Source organism: Myotis myotis, unplaced genomic scaffold, assembly GCF_014108235.1.
Source record: "Myotis myotis isolate mMyoMyo1 unplaced genomic scaffold, mMyoMyo1.p scaffold_m19_p_1, whole genome shotgun sequence".
In the NCBI taxonomy this organism is placed as follows: domain Eukaryota; kingdom Metazoa; phylum Chordata; class Mammalia; order Chiroptera; family Vespertilionidae; genus Myotis; species Myotis myotis.
Genome location: NW_023416313.1, coordinates 99,075,424 through 99,094,120, shown reverse-complemented (window position 1 = coordinate 99,094,120; position 18,697 = coordinate 99,075,424). Strand labels below are relative to the sequence as shown.

Genomic DNA, 18,697 nt, shown 5'->3' with positions numbered 1-18,697 from the left:
AGAATTACCTAGAAGGTCTGTTAAAAGGCAGATGGCTGGCCTACCCCTAGAGGTTCTGACTCAGGTCACCTGAAATAGGGTATCGAATTACTTCTCACCTGGGTGATCTGGATACTGCCGACCCAACTGTTAGGGGCAGAAATAGAATATTCGAAATTAACTATAATTATAAAAAATACTAGAGGCCCAAGGCACAAAATTTATGCAAGGGTAGGCCCTTGCAGCCCCAGCCACCTCAGCTGCGGCCCTGCCCCCTGCCCACTGGTCGTTCTGGAAGGTCATTCCAGCAGATCGTTCTGGCAGATTGTTCTGCAGTCCAGTCTAATTAGCATATTAGCTTTTTATTGTATAGGATTAATCGTGCTCTATAAACATGACTGTTCCTTTCTGATTAGAGAAAGCACCCTTTAACCTTGCTGAGAGTTGTATGCATTGAGACATGGGAACTAACATCGGAAAGCAGTCTGTCCTCCTTCATAGAGCTGCCTATCATTATGGAAAGATTTACAACCTCATGGCACCTAATCCTGGAAGCTCCTGCTCTTTACAACCCCCAGCCCCTATTACCTGTAATCTGGTCCCAGGCCACCCGCTCTCTGTGACTCCCCTGCCACCCAGCCCACATGACCTGTAACCTGTAATGATTATCCCATGCCCACTTTCCCATATCTGCAATTCCTACTTCCCCACATAATCTTGTACTTCTACCCAATATAAGCTGTTGGTTTATGGTGGGGTGCAGAGCAGATTTTTGCAGATGACCTGCTGCTCTCCCATACTGCCGGCATTATTGGAATAAACCTCATATATGATTCAACCGTGTCTCTGCTTAACTGGCTGGAGTAGTGACAGGCAGCCCAGACCCCTTGATTGTCCGGTTACACAACAACCATTTGAAAACCACAGCTCTACAGAACAGAAAAACATTAAAAAACATCATCTAAGGCCATAGTAGTAAAAGTTACCTCAATGTAACTCGGAGAACAGCCACTCTGGCCTTCCAGCTCCACGTGGGTGAAGTTGACCTGTATTTGCTCTCCCAGGGGCTGCTGTATGATATAGATGCAATGTTTGTTCTCAGTGAAAGGCCCACTCAAGTCAAGGGAGAGAACACCCTCTGGGTCTGTGTAGTTCCCTCCACAAGGTAGATCCGCTGAAGAGAAGGGAGAAGGAAAAGGTCATGTGGATGGGCATTCTTCTGGCTCCCAACCATTAGATACAATTTTCAAAAAACTTACATACACATGCAGTCACATATCAACTTTATTCACCCTGTACAGGTTTATCTATAATAATAAAAGCATAATATGCTAATTAGACAGGACATCCTTCTGGATGACCTTCCAGACGAAGCTGGGGCTGCGAGGGAAGCACGGGTCCCAGGTGCCAGAGGGAAGCCAGTGCCAGCAGCCGGGGGAAGGAAGGCCTACTCTTGCACGAATTTTGTGCATCGGGCTCTAGTGCCTCTGATTGTGAGATTTCCAATTGATGTGTGTTTGTGGAACAACCATGTAGTGCCTAAGGAAATAGAGATGTGTGATCTAAATTCCAATCTACCATCCTCTTCTACAAATTGCTTTTTAAATACATTTATAATCTGCTCCATTCCAAAAAGATCTGAGGCAGTTTATAAAATACATGTAACAACATAAATATGTAACTAGAAAAATGAATCAGATTAAAGGAATAATGAATACAGAATAGCAAGATGTGGTCAGGGGCAGGTTGATAGGCATAGAAAGCAGGTATGGACCACAGAAATTACAGAAGGCAGCTGCACATCCTGCCTGAAGCCAAAGTAAATGGAGAAAGTGGACCTGTAAAAAGATGTTCATTGTTAGTTTCCTGATATTGAGACCTAAACATTGTGCTTTGATGTGAATTCTCATCAAGGCACAATGATGTATGATAAGAACAAAATTCTTGCTCAGCCAGTGTAGCTCAGTGGTTGAGAATCTACCCATGAACCAGGAGGTCATGGTTCGATTCTAGGTCAGGGCACATGCCCGGGTTGTGAGCTCATCATTGATGTTTTTATCCCTCTGTCCCTTTCCCTCCCTCTCTCTGAAATAAATAATAATTTAAAAAGAAAAAAATCCTCTACAGTCCTAAAATAAAAATCATACAGCATTTAATCGTTGTGTTTTTTTTGTTGTTGTTGTTGGCTTATTGCTTTGTGATAAGGTATCAATGCAAATTAAAGGCATACTAGCTATAAACCTGGCATAATTCAAGATAGACTGAACTTCATGAACAACATCTATCAACAAAACTGAGTAATAGCCAGGGAACTCAAGTGTAAATTATTTAATTTTAGGTGCCTCGCACATAGTTACCATGATATGGATCCCATAATTTAGGAACAAAGGGGTATTGTAGCACTAATAATAGAACATTGGAAAGATAAAGAAAAATCTGGAACTATGACAGAAATGTTTATAAACACATATTATTAGTCTAAGAAAGTAAGTCATCTGCAGTCTCACACTAAAAAAAACAGCTATAAGCATAACATGTCCTTCAGACTCATATTAAGCTCCCAATTATCCAGTTACTTACAAGGTGATGTTAAGTAGGTGATGTAGAAGCCTTGGTCATTAATCTGGTCGTCCGAATGAAAGTGAACTCTGGCGAAGGGACCTGTCGTCTGGAGTGGAGGGACAGACAGGGTGGTGCAGAATTTCCCAAGAACAGGATCCTGACTCAAAGGGCCATCTCGGATCTAAATCAACAACAAAACTAATCATTAAGCTCTAATGGTCAGATTCTAACAAACCAGATCATGTTGGACATTAATTTCAGAAAATCTGTCAGTTAAAAGTAATGGCTCTGGGAGGTGTTTTTGTTTGTTTTAATCTTTTGCATTTTATTTTATTTTTAATTTATATTTATTGTTGAAAGTATTACAGATTTCCCCTTTCTTTCCCCATTGACTCCACCACTGCCCTCCCCTCAGGCCTTCCCCACATTATTTTCTGTGTCCATGGGTTATGCATATATGCATACAAATTCTTTGGTTAATCTCTCCCCCATACCCCTGCCTTCCCTCTGAGATTCGTCAGTCTGTTCCAAGCTTCTATGTCTCTGGATCTATTTTGTTCATTAGATTCCACATTATGAGTGAGATTGCGTGATACTTGTCTTTCTCTGACTGGCTTATTTCATTTAGCATAACACTCTCCATTCACATATATAGCTAACACAAGCTTGGGGATCAGTAAAAGGGAGTTTCCTTCTCCCATTAATCCCTGGTGCCTTATCTTCTGTCTCAATTTCAATTCAGAGGCTGGACTTCTACTTTGAATTTTTCTCATGATGTTACTAATCTCAACATTTTCTTTCCTAGGTTTTCTCCCTAGCTATTTGTTTGGAAATTATGAGGCCCTAGTAATCTAGAAGAAAATGAGTATTCGCATAGAAAATAAGAGAAAGAATACCAGCAGTGTTAGTTAACTTACAGCTTTGTCTAGGTATCTGGGAGAATCAGAGGGGAAAAGGAAGTAAAGTCAGATTAGACACAACAGAAAGATGGATTAATGAAATTTAAAAAGTGCAACTTTAATAGTGATGAAATAGCATAACAATGACTATGAGGGTTAGAAATTAAGTCATTTTAATTGTTGGTTTTTAATCTATTAAATATCATGTATTGCAATTGCAAATTCTATACTACATAGAACACCAAGGTAGCAAAGGAGAATCTCAGCTAGGCACAATGTAATTTTGTCCTTTCAAATTACTTTTACTATTGTCAGCAAAGTTATAGGGCAGCATGACTTTATTCCTATATTTAATTCATTCCTTAAATATTATTGCTTGTTGAGAAATGAGAGACATTTAAATATTGTCAGTGATGGATAATTTCTATTAACTTTATATCTAAATTAACATGTAGAAGTGAGAAAATGCTTCTAATATTAATTTGATGGAATTTATTGAAAACTAATTTCAAGAAAGTTCGCTTTAATGTCAATATTCAAAAGATTGTCTTGATGAAATTTTCCAGGGAGAGGTGGGTAGATCTTCCAATCATTCCCAAGGTTTCAAAGCCATTACAACAGTTAAATTACTAATGGTTTTAACTTGTGGAGATCCCTGTTTGACATCCACACACTTCTGTCCTTTATGAACAATTCCATAGTGTCACCTTCTCCTCTAATGGACTTGGAAAGCATATTATCTTTTATCACTACTGCAAGAGGTACTGAGACTTATGGTGATAAGACAGGAACAACATAAGAACAGAATCTTCTTGATGATATTTCAGTCTACGATGGAGAGCACATATTTTTATGTACCTATATGCATGTTGCATTGGACTATAATAGCCTTTTCTTTTTCCATATATTAAACTTTTACTAACGGTAAACAGGAGGCACACAGACTGACTCTATTCCTCCCAATGACTATTATTATATCCCATCAAGGCTCATCCTCTATCAGTGCATTTCAACACAATGGCTATTAAATTTCTTCATGGAACACTATGGTCAATTTGTGAAATACCTTAACAGTTTACCACAAGATAGGAATCTGCATTGGAGAAGAAACCCGTTACTTAGTGATTATTTCATTAATTCTGCTATCTCCATGGGCACTGGGCTTCTAGGAAATAACAGGGGCAAGCAAGGCAGTCTCTTTCCCAGATTCAAGTGGGACTCAAAAGTAAGAATCTGGCTCAATTAAGAATAAGGACTTAGCAAGACTTCGACATTGGCTGCCTATTGAACAACACAGCCAACTACTGCTAATAAATTGTGGCCATCCACGCACATCACCAAACTATAGTTTCTTGTGTCCTAATTATATCATAGTAAGTTCTATCTAAATACAATTGTTTACCTCAAGATAATCTTTGCTGCAATCATCATGGTGCTCCAGACTTAAGGTCCCAAAAGCAAATGTTATCACAAGGCCAGGACTGGTTATAACTCTCCAGACACAATCTCTTCCTGCGGGATAGTTTCCAGGATATCCCGGAGACTTAATAGAACCGTAAGTACCAGTCAGTATACCTCCACATTCTAAAATAAGGAGAAAAAATAACTTTACATTTGTGTACAAGTTATGATTCATGTAGATTTACCATAGTCCTTGCTGTGGGAAGCCAAGCTTCATTTAAATAACTATGTGTAGTTTCAGACAGCCCCTTAAATTAAATAAGACTTTTGGTTTTCCAGTTTGACAAAGTTATAAACCTAGAAGTACCAATTTATAAATAAATGAATCACCCATGTATTGAGCTTTACACTTATCAACCATCATATGGTGTTATATGGTTTAAAACACAGTGCTAACCTGTCTGAGGGACAAATAATAGGCTGATTCACTTTTTTCACTTTGAAGGAGATTCACTCTGCACATTAACTCTTCAAATTCTGGAAATTCTGTCAGTTCCTATGTCTTTCTACAAACCAGGTCATTTTATACGTTAGAATAGTTAAGCACTACATAATTTTCATATGAGGTTTCCTAGCATTATGATATAGTTTATTTAAATATTCATTTTATAAGTGAAGAAAATCAAATATCACCCTAGTTGGTTTGGCTCAGTAGATAGAGCGTCAGCCTGTGGACTGAAGGGTTCCGAGTTCTATTCTGGTCAAGGGCACATCCTCGGATTGTGACTCGACCCTGTAGGGGGCATGCAGGACACAGCCAATAATTGATTCTCTCTCATCATGGATGTTTCTACCTCTCTCTCCCTCTCCCTTCCTCTCTGAAATCAATAAAAATATATATTTTAAAAAAAGAAAGAAGTTCAAATATCTATAGTGGTTGAGCCAATTGCCCAGTGATGGAGCGAATGAAAGACTGGGCCAGGCTTTCTGACACCCACTTCACCATCTGCACTAAACCCCATCAGCCCTATAAAGTTGTTTATCAATGATGGGAAGAATCTTTTCTTTACTAATACCTACATTTATTTAACAGAAAACCTATGGTGGCTTATGAAATGTGCTACGGCGAAAAAAAAAATAACAACACTAAATAAAAATCTCGACTGCCATAAATACAAATTGGAAAAAAACAAAAGAAGATGACATTTCAGATATGCAGGATATGAGATTTACATAGTTATGCAGGTTATTCAAACAAAAAATTTGCTTCCTAGGCAAAAAGAGAAACAAATAAGTTACATGATTTTCATTGTTTCTAATGAGAAAACATCACAGTTGCTCAAAGGAAAAGACTTTTTCAAAACTTAGTACTTAAAACATTATCATATGGGTAAAAAAAAATAAAACATCATAAGCAGAGTGGAATGTTAATGGCAAACTAGGAAAATGCAATATGTAATATAAAGAATTAATATTCCTAATATCTGAAGAGCTCTAAAAATTGTCATATAAACAGAGCTCACTGAAAAAATTCAAATACCCTTTAAAAATATATATGAAAAGACATTCAACCTCATTCATAATAAGGAAAATACAAATATACTAACAAATGGAAAATGAAATCTTAGAAAAATAATGTCATTTAACATAATAAAATATCAAATATCTAGGAAGAAATAAGAAAAGATGTGAAATAAGTAAACACTGAAATCATAAACCACTACGAAGATAAATTAAAAGAAAACTAAACAAATATAGAGTCCACATTCATGAATTGATAGGATCTGAATTTTTAAGAAGTCTTTACTTTCCCAAATGATTATAGATTCCATGCAATGCCAACGAAATCCCAACAGACTGTTGTGGGAAATTGATGCTAACATGTATATGGAAATGTAAAGAACCTAGCATATTTTAAAAGAACAAATTTAGAGGATTTACACAACCGGACTTCAAGCTTCAGTAACTCAGCCAATGCAGCACAAGGATAGATTAATAGAACAATAGAAAAAATGAGAAATTTCAGAAATAGTTCCACAGATTTATTGATAAATGAATTGGAGTTTTGGTATAATGTTTTTTCTATTTTTTTATGTTTAAAAAATCACATAGTAAATTTTTTAAATAAACCACCAAAACAAAAATACAACAAAAACAAATGATCAAATAGTCATTAAGACAAGGAATACTCAGTGAAGGAGAGGTCAGTGTCCTCACTAACATCCCTGCAGTAATTTACTAGTTGAGCTTATAAAAATTCTGTTCAGTAATTTCAGAAGGGACTCATTAAGACTAATGTTTTTTAAACTCTCCCATTTCATCCACATTTTATTATTTCTTAAAACAAAATCAAATACAAATTAATGTAGATTTATTTGATATAAAAATAATTATAAAATATATATATATCTAAGTGACTATTCAACCGGTAACTATGACACACACTGACAGTCAGGGGACAGACGCTCAATGCACAGGCATGGAAACATGGAACAGACTGATGAATCTCAGAGGGAAAGGGGGAGGGGGAAAGCAAGAAGAGATTAATCAAAGATCTTATATGCATACTAGAGGCCCAGTGCATGGATTCGTGCACTGGTGGGGTCCAGGGCCTGGCCTGCGGAGATCAGGCCAAAACCAGCACTCCAACATCCCCCTCAGGTTGCCAGAGGGTGCATTCATGCACCATGCCTCTAGTATTGTATAATACTGGGTCTCCAAATATTCAATGTATCAAAGAAGATTAATATTGATTAAAAAATTAATAACCTCAAGACTTGGCTTTATTGTGCTCCATATTTACACTTACCTGGTTGTTGTGTTTCCCATCTTATTGTAAAGCCTCTCTCATTTCTTAAATGTTCAGAATAGAAATGAAAGTAGAGAGCATTGTCACTGCTGAGGAGTTCATGTGGAGTGCTGGAGCCACAGAACCTTCCAAGCTGAAATGCTGCAGAGGAATCTCCATCGTGAATCTGAAGAAACTCATGTGGACAGTTGCTCACTGATTCTAATTGGAAAAAAGTGAAAGTGATATGCAGCACCTAAAAATATAAAGGCCACAAGATATTATTCTTCATACTCATGTTAAGTCTAGAGTCTGTCTCCCACTAATTAGGAAGCATTTACAGTGAGTCACTTTTAAGAGATATATCTAAAATGTCCCAATTATCCACAAATACATATGAAAAATCTATTTGTTAAATGACTTGTGTTAAAAATTGCTTACACTTCAACTAATATCAACATATATCAAAAATCTTTTTTTTTTGGTGTGAGGTAAAATTCCATCTTTTCCCCCTCACATATATAAACAACTATGCCAAAATCTTAATGTTAATTACATACATTTCACAGCTTTATTGAGGTATAAGTGATACACAAAGAACTACACATATTTAATGTAAAATTTCATGAGTTTGGACATATACAAACACCTGTGATATCATCACAACAATCAATAGACATATCCAACACCTCCCAAAGCTTTCTTTCCCTCTCTCTCTCTCTCTCTCTCTCTCTCTCTCAAAAATTTTTATGGTAAAAACATAATCTATTCTCTTAAAAAATTTTGAACTGCAAAATACTGTATTGTTAACTATAGGCACTATGCTGTACAGCATATCTCTAGAACGTATTTATCTAGCATAACTAAAACGTTATATTCCTTGAGTTGTTATTCAATGGGTTCATGAAATATATTTACCTAGATTTCATTAAACTGTTAGGTCAATTAAACAAATGCTTCCACATTAGTAAAATACATTAGACATTTGAAAAATCTACCTTAAATTAAATTTAACTGATTAATATTACCATTCACAAGAATTTATATCTTGATCCCCTGAATAGCCTATAGCTCACTCACAGATGTTCTTAGGAATCTGTGAAAATTTCAACCAGATACTGATGCCCAACCCACACTGAGAACCTCAGGTATAGACTGAGTAGGTATGGTATCAGCAAGTATAAAGTCTGCAAGTCTTCATTGTTGCACATCATAAGAGATGAGTAATAAGAGCAGAGAATGGGCAAAGGGAATATGAAGAGTTCTGCACATACAAGTAGGAGAGAATAAACACAAAGTGTGTCTCCAAGTTAAGATGTTTGAATATACAGAAAATCATAGTAATATAGTTAATTATATATAAAACTGGAGGCCTGGTGCACAAAATTCATGCACTCGGGGAGGGGGAGAGCCCTTGAGGGATGTCCAACTGATGGCTTAGGCCCATTCTGCTCTGAGCCATCAGCCAGACATCCTTAGCACTGCCATGGAGGCGGGAGAGGTTCCTGCCACTGCCACTGTGCTCGCCAGCCATGAGCCCCACTTCTACCTGAGTGGCACTCCCCCTGTGGGAGAACACTGACCACCAGGGGGCAGCTCCTGCATTGAGCATCTTCCCCTGGTGGTCAGTGTGTGTCACAGCGACCAATCATTCTGCCATTCAGTCGATTTGCATATTTGCCTTTTATTATATATAAAATATTTTTTATTGACAACCTCACTTAAAACAGTCAAACAACCAAAAGAAGGCTGTTGAATTTAATTTCTTTTATAATATAAAACCACAACAGTATTGAACTAGTGAAAAAGGAAGTCAAGATATTTTTGAAATTCTATACTAGGATATTTTTAAGATCTGTTACCTAACATTACATCATGTTTTCCCTTGAAGCAATTTCAATAAAAATAAAATAAATGTCCATGATTTGTACATAATTTTCTACTCCTTTATGTAAATTATGTTGGGGATAAAAAGATATAGAATCACAATCATCAAGAAAACAGCATAAATTTTCTTACAGATTGAAAATAAAAATGTCAAAATTTTTCACAAAATAAATTTTTTGAAAAAAAATTTTTCAATGTCACGAAGTATAATTCATGAAAACTAAATGAAAAGAAGGAAATTCATATCAAATATTCACTGAAAAATTGATTTTGGAGTTTATTCTATTATGGGTTAACAGATCCTCTTTTAGAGGGGGTAAAAAATGTTTTCTGACCTTATACAATGACCTCTATAATATTGCTGAAAAGTTAATGGGATTTAAGGGAAACCTTCTCTATTCAGAAGTATAACTTTATTTCAGTGAGCCTACAACCTGGTTGGAAAATAAGTATTTGGAAAAGTTGAATAATAAATACTGGAGACAAAAGCACTAAAAACCTCCGGCTCAGATTTTAATTTGAAGATTTTTTTTGCAGCGGTTCGGGTTCAGAGTTATTGATGTTGAATGGCCTGGGTTCAAGTGACTGCATGGCATTTAAAACCACACGCCCCGGACGAACTTCTCAGCTGCTCTAGGCTCCATTTCCTTATATGTAAAATGAGGATATATATGTAATTCGTTTGGGTTATGAGAGTTAATGATATAATCTGTGGAACAATTAGCATTGAACACTGGCACATGCAGTGGCCCAGAGAAGACACTAATAAGAAAATCATCTTTTTAAATAATATATGTATTTTTATCTATTTCAGAGAGGAAGGGAGAGGAAGAGAGAGATAGAAACATCCATGATGAGAGAGAATCATCAATCAGCTGCCTCATGTATGTCCCTCACTGGGGATCAAGCCTGCAGCCCAGGCATGTGCCCTGAGCAGGAATGGAACTGTGACTCCTGGTTCATAGGTCAATGCTCAACCACTGGGCCATATTGGTCAGGCAAGAAAATCATCTTAATAGAAGTTCCCATTTTTGTATATAATCAACATTATCGAGTGATGACCTTCAAACATGACTGTATCAGTAAAGACATGCCTTTAAAACATCACTGACTTGCTGTCAGCCAACCCATGTAGAGCATCATCCATAGAGCATCATCCATGTGGGCATCATCCACAAAATACCGTGTGCGGGCGCGCACGTACAGTGCAATTGAAACTTCGTGGCCCATCCGCAGAAGTCGGTATTTTGTGGAAGAGCCACACTCAAGGGCCAAAGAACTGTATGTGGCTCGCAAGCCGCAGTTTGCTGACCACTGGCCTAGCCCAAAGCCTGACATTTAGTAAATCCTCACTATATGATTGGTAAATTATCACTATATGTATTTTATGTAACACATATGCCTATATATAAATGAAGTCTACATTAGACAGGAGACACTACAGTTACCTTTCTCTCTTCGGTTCGGACAATCCAGAAGCAGTTAACGTCATGAACATAGCCGACATCAGGGCTCTTATAGCTGAAGCTCCCGTTCACCCCTGAGAGGGACCCTCCACAGACTGCAAAGGAAAAGAAGGTGAACTGTGCTTTTCAGAGACTCCACAGAGGAAGAGGCTAGGGGCAAATCTAACCTGCTGATGAGACATTTAGAAAAGTCTGAATAATTAACATTAGAGACAAAAGTCCTGCCATTCTTCTCCCCTGTGCCCTTTGCCTTGGGAGTCCACCCAAATCTCACTTCTTATTGAAAGTCTAGTTCACGTCTCCTCATCTCCACCATGAATTTCCCTGACCTTTGTATGCTCACTGCCTCCCATTCTACCTTTGCAACGTTTGACTTGACCCCACACAATTTAGTTCTTATCTTTAGTTCTTGTTTATTCTCTGCCAATTTTGTCTTAGTCTTGTCTCCTCAACTGGAAGATAAGCAGATTATATGTGGAGAGAGTACTTTATGCTTTTTTATTTCTTCATGGGGTCTACCACCATCCTGAACACACAGAAAAGCCTTGGTAGACATGCTGATTCAGAATAAGGGGTAATAAGGGAGGGGTGGAGACGTTATAAGAGGTTTTCTGGTGGAGGTTGAATATGACATACATTTTGATGGGAAGCAAAGAAAGAATTTGGAAAGATTTGAGGGAGAACTATCTAGAATAAAGAAACAAGGCCGAAATATTCATGGCAGCTCATGAGGTCAGGTAAGGAAAGATGTCTGTCTTGAAAGGAGTCCTTTTAGAGAACTAATGAAAAGTAGAGGTATAGGAAGAGGCCTGGTTATAGAGGAGAATTGAAAAGCAGTCCCAATATTTATTTAACAGGCAATGGGGAACCCAGTGTATTCTAGAGCAGAAGAATGACATGATTAAATAGAATATTCTAGGGAAATTAAATGACTGCTTTAGAGAAAACCCACTATTAGAAAACTATAATACCTGAACATATTTTGTTTTCAGAATGGACATAATGCAAAGAGAAAAATTTTCCTTTGAGGAAAAGGCATTTCTGGCTTAAATTGAGATATAAATTCACCTTGTCGATTCTATACAATTTCTGCAAGGAACCACTTAGTTCTAAGCATTGGAGCAATTAGACAAGAACCTGCAGTAGGACTCATTAAACGATGATAAATTTAAGCTGTGAGCATCTGTGGTCTAAGAAATGCTGAGCATACCTTGCTGGGGAATGTGGCAGAGAAATCCAGTCCAGAAACGTGTGCATTCACAACTGAAGGCATTAATGCCATCAACACAGGTTCCCCCATTCAAGCAGGGGTTGCTCAGACACTCATTGATGTTTTCTGTGCAGTTGATACCAGCCCAACCCGATTCACACTTACAAAGATAACCAGACACTGTGTCCTAAGGAAAGAAACAACATAATGCCATAGAACAAATGGATAGACAATAAACTCAGATCAACCCAAACAATAAAGAAAAGTGAAACATGATGTATGCAGCAGGTGTTGAGTCTAACTTGCACTCATTCATTTAAATGGTGATTGCTAAGTATAAGTTATATCTACCGGGATCAAACTGTAGGCATTGTTTTACTTCTTTGTAAATCACTAATTAACTCATTGGTTTTTCCTGGGAACTAAAATTAATAGTTACCTTTCATCTCAGAGTTATTGACAGTTCCTTATCTTAAGTTTTATCATTACCTTAAAAGTAATAAATCATAGAAAACATATTGCATAGATATGAAACTAAAATTATTCTCAAGTACAGTCTCCTCAGGAATAAAGAACTCACGATGCATTGTCCATTTAAACACGGGCGACTCAGGCACATATTACTGAGTTGCACACATCCATTTGGGCCAAAACCATTTCCAGTATATCCCGGGAGGCAACTACAGAAAGGTAAGGAACCTGTTCAGAAATAAAAGTGAAAGTGTAAATACAGGTCTTTTCAACTCAGACCCAGTAACAAAACTCAGGCTCTCTTGTCTAGACAAGCAATCATCCAACTCAAGTGTGCAGATCTCTAGGGGCAGGCAAGACAAGGTATAAGGGGAATACACTGGAATCTTTATTTTTCCATTTTTACCTTAAAAATAAGGAAGGCATTACATGTCTTCAATACTTTATATACAATGACACTGACCTATATGTCATGGTCTTGTGCAAGGGTGAGGTACGCTAAGGAAAAGGGGAATTTCTAATCATGGAGGGGTTGACAGCAGAAACGAGTAATTGAGTTAACGAGTAATCTTATGATGATTGCATCTATTGCATGCATTGTACAGATACTGACTCACTTAATCCTCTCAAGTGGGTATTATTATTATTATCCCACTTATAGATGAAGACAAAGCTAGAATATGGTGGAGTCAAGGGAAAATCAGAATCCCAGTAGTCTTTTTCTAGAACTCATGCTCTTAACCACTTTAATATGCTGTTAATCAACTAACACTTTAATAATCATAAGCGAGTATATATATCACATACATATTCTTTGATATATGTGCATATATATGACATGTTAGTAAAAATAAAAGTGGTATTTTGAAATAGCAAAAGATATGATAAAATTATTCAATAAATGGAGTTGGGGCAAGCCACCCATTTGAATGAAAATATCAAGGTAGATCTCTATTTGATGCTATAGATAAGAATGAATCCTAAAAAGATCAAAGATCTTAATGTTTAAATAAATAAAAATATAAAAGAACATGTACTTGAATATTTTTAAAATGTTTGTTTGGTAGGAAAGGACAAATTCTAAGGGGGGGAATTTTAAGAGAAAAGATTTTTACCATTTTGACTACATAAAACTTTTAAACTTCTAAATAGAAAATTCCATCACAAAATGAAAAAATAAAAACAACATGCCAAGAAAAATACATGTAAAATATGAGACAGATAACAAGGTAATATCCTTAATACACAATGAAATTTTACAAATCAATAAGAAAGTGATGAACAAAGGACATGGACAAATAGAAACAATGGCCAGTACTATGTGAAAAGCATTAATTATTAATTATTAGTAATTAAAACCTTAATTTTTATTTAGTCAAGATTGAAATAACTGGAAGGCAAAATTTGGCTATAAAATTGACTAAAATGAAAAATAACAATAGTATTCATTGTTGCTAAGAGTGGGGTAAATGTATGTTTTCATACACTGTTGGTGAGTATATAAATTGATTCAACATTTCTGAGAGAAAGTTTAGCAATATGTATTTCAAAAATTATAGGAGTTGAAGTTTCTTTTAAACAGCATTGCAGATGCTATTGGTATTTTCCCTAGCTCCATTTTTCCCTTCCTTACTTTTTATTTTAATTCAGGGTATGGGCACCTGAAATAAAAATTACATATCTCAGCATCCCTTGCAGCCAGGGTTAGCCACCAGGCTCAGCCCTGGCCAACAGCATAGAAATAAAAATATCCTTAAAAGAAGTAGACTTGTCCTCCTTCCTCCTTTTCTCCTTCCTGCTTGCTGAAATGCAATTATGAGTTAAGTAGCTGAGTTAATTATCTTGAAAAATAATTGCTAAATTAGAACCGATCATAAAAGAACACAGTCTATTGCATTTTTTAAAATCCCAATGTACAGTTTTGTGACATGGATTAATTTTTTTGTTTGAAGATCAAAAAAAATTTTATTTTAAAAAGTTGGTTTTATAACATTATATTAAAATACCCCAAAGCAGAGGGAGAGTGAGTCATTACCTGGGCCTGGGGAGCATGTTGCCTGTGGGTGGCAGCCTCCATTATTGACCGAGCAGACGTCTATGAGTGTGCACACTCTTCCATCGCCCTGGTACCCTGACCACAGCAAGAGCAGGGGCACGACAAACAACGTTAAGACTATTCAAGAAGATCCCCAATCCGAGAATCAAACATCATGAACAAACCAACCAGAGATCCTCTATCATCAAACAGAAAATGTAAAGTCTCATAAACAAAATTTCATAATTAAGAAAAAGGACGAGAATTAGGAACCTGATTTCATAAACAATGTTTGTAGTTGTTTCTAATTACAAAATAAAAAAATTAAAAAGGTATATGAAACTACTGATACACTTAGTGCTGACACTAAAAAAGTTGACACTTTTTCATTTCAATGATTTGATGATCTTAGAGCTAAATTATTATAGAAGTCCAAAGTACTGTTGTTTTGTGTTAATGAAACATAGTGTTGCAGTTAATCCCTTAGAACTCATTGAACTTCCTGGATAGTAACTCAATTCAGATTAGAGAAGAGCAGTAATGACTCCTTTCTGAAAGACAAAGAAAGCTAACGTGTATTACATGCCTACCATCAGGCCTGTTATTCAGTAAACTTTATATGTAAAACACCTCATGTGTACATTATAGAAATAAATTATTTGTGGGAACAATGGAGCTATAGCTCTGGGATTCACGGAGACATTTTTTCAAATTCTGCATTACCTCAGTAAGCTATTTCAGTTTTTAATAAAGGCTTGTTGTCCTTTGATATTCAAAAAATTTTTTCCCTTCTTTCTTATAATACAGCTAGTACTAATGTGCCCTGAATCCATAAGTTAAGTAAAACTTTCCAGACTGTTCAGTTTATCTCCTTGGACAGAAGTCATATTTAAAATGGAGGGAAAAAATCCCGTTTTTAAATGTATGGTTTGCCTGTAATGGAATCAGAAAATTACTGTAGTACCTGGTGGACAGGCCTGACAGTGGAAAGACCCAGGTGTATTCACACACTCAACAGGTGGAGCCACAGAACAACCGCCATTATGTGTCTCACATTCATTGATATCTTGGCAATAATATCCATTTCCTTGCCAGCCTAGAAAAATAAGATTTGAAAAGTTAGCTCTACAGATGAGTCAACAAAGAAAAAAAACAAATAGTCACAAACATATAAAAACTTGCTTAGCTATAAGGAACTATACATTTAAATGAGATATACTCTACCTCTCAGGTTGGCAAAAATTGTTTTAAATTTTTAGAATCAAATTCGGCAAAGAGGTGGGCAATAGGAGTACACTTATATGCTGTTAATCAGAAGTTAAATTAATAAAACCTATTTGGAAAGAGATCTAGCAGTATTCATTGCATTTCTTAAAATACATACCTTTTGACTACCAATTCCACTTCTTAAAATGTATTCTACAGTGATAAAACTGGCAGTACATAGAGAAATAGGCAAGAATAAAATAAAGAAAGAAATAGGCAAGCACATGTCTAAATGGGGAAAAGACTCTCTGTGGTCAATAGGGGCATAGCTGATTACATTATGACTCATCTGTTCCATTGAATTCTACAAACTATTTTTTAAATTTTTTTCTTTATTGATTAAGGTACTGGTATTACAAATGTGTCCTTATCCCCCCATTGTCCCCCTCCTCTGCTCATGCCCTCACCCCCCTGGTGTCTGTGACCATTGGTTATGCTTATATGCATGCATACAAGTCCTTTGGTTGGTCTCTCTACAAACTATTTTTAGTAACATGCACACACATATAGAAAGGAATGAATGAAAATACAAAATGTTAGGATAATGTGTAGAATGTGATCCCAATGTGGGGATTTTTTTTTTAACCTGCATATGTATCTATGTGTTTGTAAGAGTAAAAGAAAAGGTAGAAGAGGAGCAAGAACAAATTGTAACAGTGGTCTCATTAGAAGGAGACTGAGGCAACAGAAAAGGAATGTTGTTTTACTTTAAACATTTCTGTTTTAGTCAATTGTTGTGAGTTTTATTACCCAGAATTCAAATGATCAAAACTATAAGAATGTCTCAAACCTTTTGCAATGAATTCACTAAGCCAAAAGTCACTAAACAAGGCAATGGGGGGTGGGGTCTTTGGTGACTCAGAAGGACAGTCTTCAGCGCACAGCTCAGATCCAGAGCCAGGCAGGCCCAGTGTGAAGCTGGTGCTTATAAGCGGTGTGATCTTGGGTATGTTACTTGCCTGCTCTAAGCCTCAAGACCTTCTATTTTAAAACGGGAATAATACTCATTGCTGGCATTTCTTGTTTTTGTTGCAGTTGCAAGAATTAAAAATTGCCTAGCACAGTGCCTCCATGACATTTCCATAAAAGAATAGCTGCTATTATTCTGTTGTCTTTGTGCTCCACTTTCTAAGAACATCCATGGAGTGCAGCCAGCCTCGTAAACTCTGAGATCTGGTGCATTCTTCCCAGTGCACCCAGCACAGTGCTTTGTTCACAGTAAGTGGACATACATCATCATTATACGGATGATGATGACCCCATATAATAAGGGATGAAGCTGGACTCAAACCCAGGCACTCTCTGAGTCCAGAGTCCACATTTCTAATTACCTCATTTGACCTCCCCTGGAGATTTGGTCCCTGTACGTCCGTGATGGAGCTGGACATCCCTATTCACAGCAAGGCCATCGGACCTTCTAATGCCACACCCAGATGAGAACTACTGGACTCAAGAGAAGACATTAATAATTTTCCCAAGTTTACAAACATCTGGCTAGTAGGTAAGGCAGAGCTAGAGCACATGTCCTTTGGCCTCAAGTCTAGCTGGTTGATGGCAATATAAAATGTTTGACCTCACAAACTATGGCTCACCCTGCCCCCAATGTTTGACTCGAGCACAGCTTGGGACAAACCTCCCATTTCTGTTGTTCAACTGTCACAGCAGGAAGATGGTTGGGAGTAGGAGTTAGTAAAATAGGACATGAAGCAGGATTGGAACACCTCCTAAGAACGGGCTTCTTATCCTTGGGCAGCAGAAGGAAATTGGTTCGGGTACCATGCCTGGCTGGCAGGCAGAACCCAGCACGGTGCCTCCGGCTGGCGCAGACATGCCCACATACCTGTGGGACAGGCCCCACAATAGAAAGAGCCTGGAGTGTTGAAACACTGCACAAGTTCTGAACAAGGCGCAGGCCAGAGGTCGCACTCGTCTCTATCCAGTGTGCAGGCGGAGCTGTTCTGTGGGGACGTCCAACCAGCATCGCAGATGCAGCTGTACTTGGGCTGGCAGGAGGACAGGAGCGTGAATAAAGAAAATCAAAATGAGCAAGAGAACCTTTGAAAATCTCACCAAGCCCCCAACTGTTTATCCCCCAATGTTCAGTTCCATAAGGTAATTGGGTGGCTTCTCTTTTTCCTCCCAATGATTAAGCATTTAGACCAGACCACGCATAAAGAGAAACATCTTTATTTCAGAGTAAGGGAAACCTATAATTTGCCCCCAAAGATGCCAGGGAAAGAGCAACAACAATCAAGAACTGTAAGTCAATATAATTAAAGTCAATCAACTCAGCCTGCTATGTTTTTAGAGGGAAAAACACCCATGTAGGCACAGACCTCGGAAAATCAATTCTGTTTGTTTCCCTTTTGCAAGTCTCTCCTTCCTTCCCATCCACCATCTTTGGAAGGGAACCATTTTCCATCACGTAAGTAGGAATAAACAGAACTAAAAATAAAGACCTGAAGGTCTCCTGCAAGGCCAGGTGGCAGCACTGTGCAACCCTGCGGGCCAGGAGCCAAGGTTGTCAGGACCCAGAGCAAGGGCAGCAGGGACGTGGTCTCAGCGTCTGCAGCAGTCACAGGGGCCAGAGAAATCCAGCCTCCTGAAAACTGCATGTTGCACCCTAGCCAGTGAATAGAGATCGGCCTGAGGACTGAAGGGTCCCGGGTTTGATTCCAGTCAAGGGCACATGCCGGGGTTGCAGGCTCGATCCCCAGTAGGGGTCATGCAGGA

The 18,697-nt window shown here is 37.6% G+C and overlaps 1 protein-coding gene across 1 annotated transcript in view; it reads right to left on the bottom strand.

Annotated features, from left to right (window-relative positions):
* The window catches only part of CUBN (cubilin), a 285,455-nt gene that overhangs the window by 250,715 nt on the left and 16,043 nt on the right, over positions 1-18,697 (bottom strand). Inside the window, exons 8-17 of the mRNA XM_036346196.1 lie at positions 17,805-17,967; positions 15,663-15,794; positions 14,699-14,794; positions 12,773-12,891; positions 12,193-12,379; positions 10,965-11,077; positions 7,651-7,885; positions 4,843-5,024; positions 2,560-2,722; positions 966-1,153 (exon numbers count right to left, since the gene is read on the bottom strand). Of these exons, the coding sequence (XP_036202089.1) occupies positions 966-1,153; positions 2,560-2,722; positions 4,843-5,024; positions 7,651-7,885; positions 10,965-11,077; positions 12,193-12,379; positions 12,773-12,891; positions 14,699-14,794; positions 15,663-15,794; positions 17,805-17,967 (1,578 nt within the window). The remainder of the gene's footprint in view (positions 1-965; positions 1,154-2,559; positions 2,723-4,842; positions 5,025-7,650; positions 7,886-10,964; positions 11,078-12,192; positions 12,380-12,772; positions 12,892-14,698; positions 14,795-15,662; positions 15,795-17,804; positions 17,968-18,697) is intronic.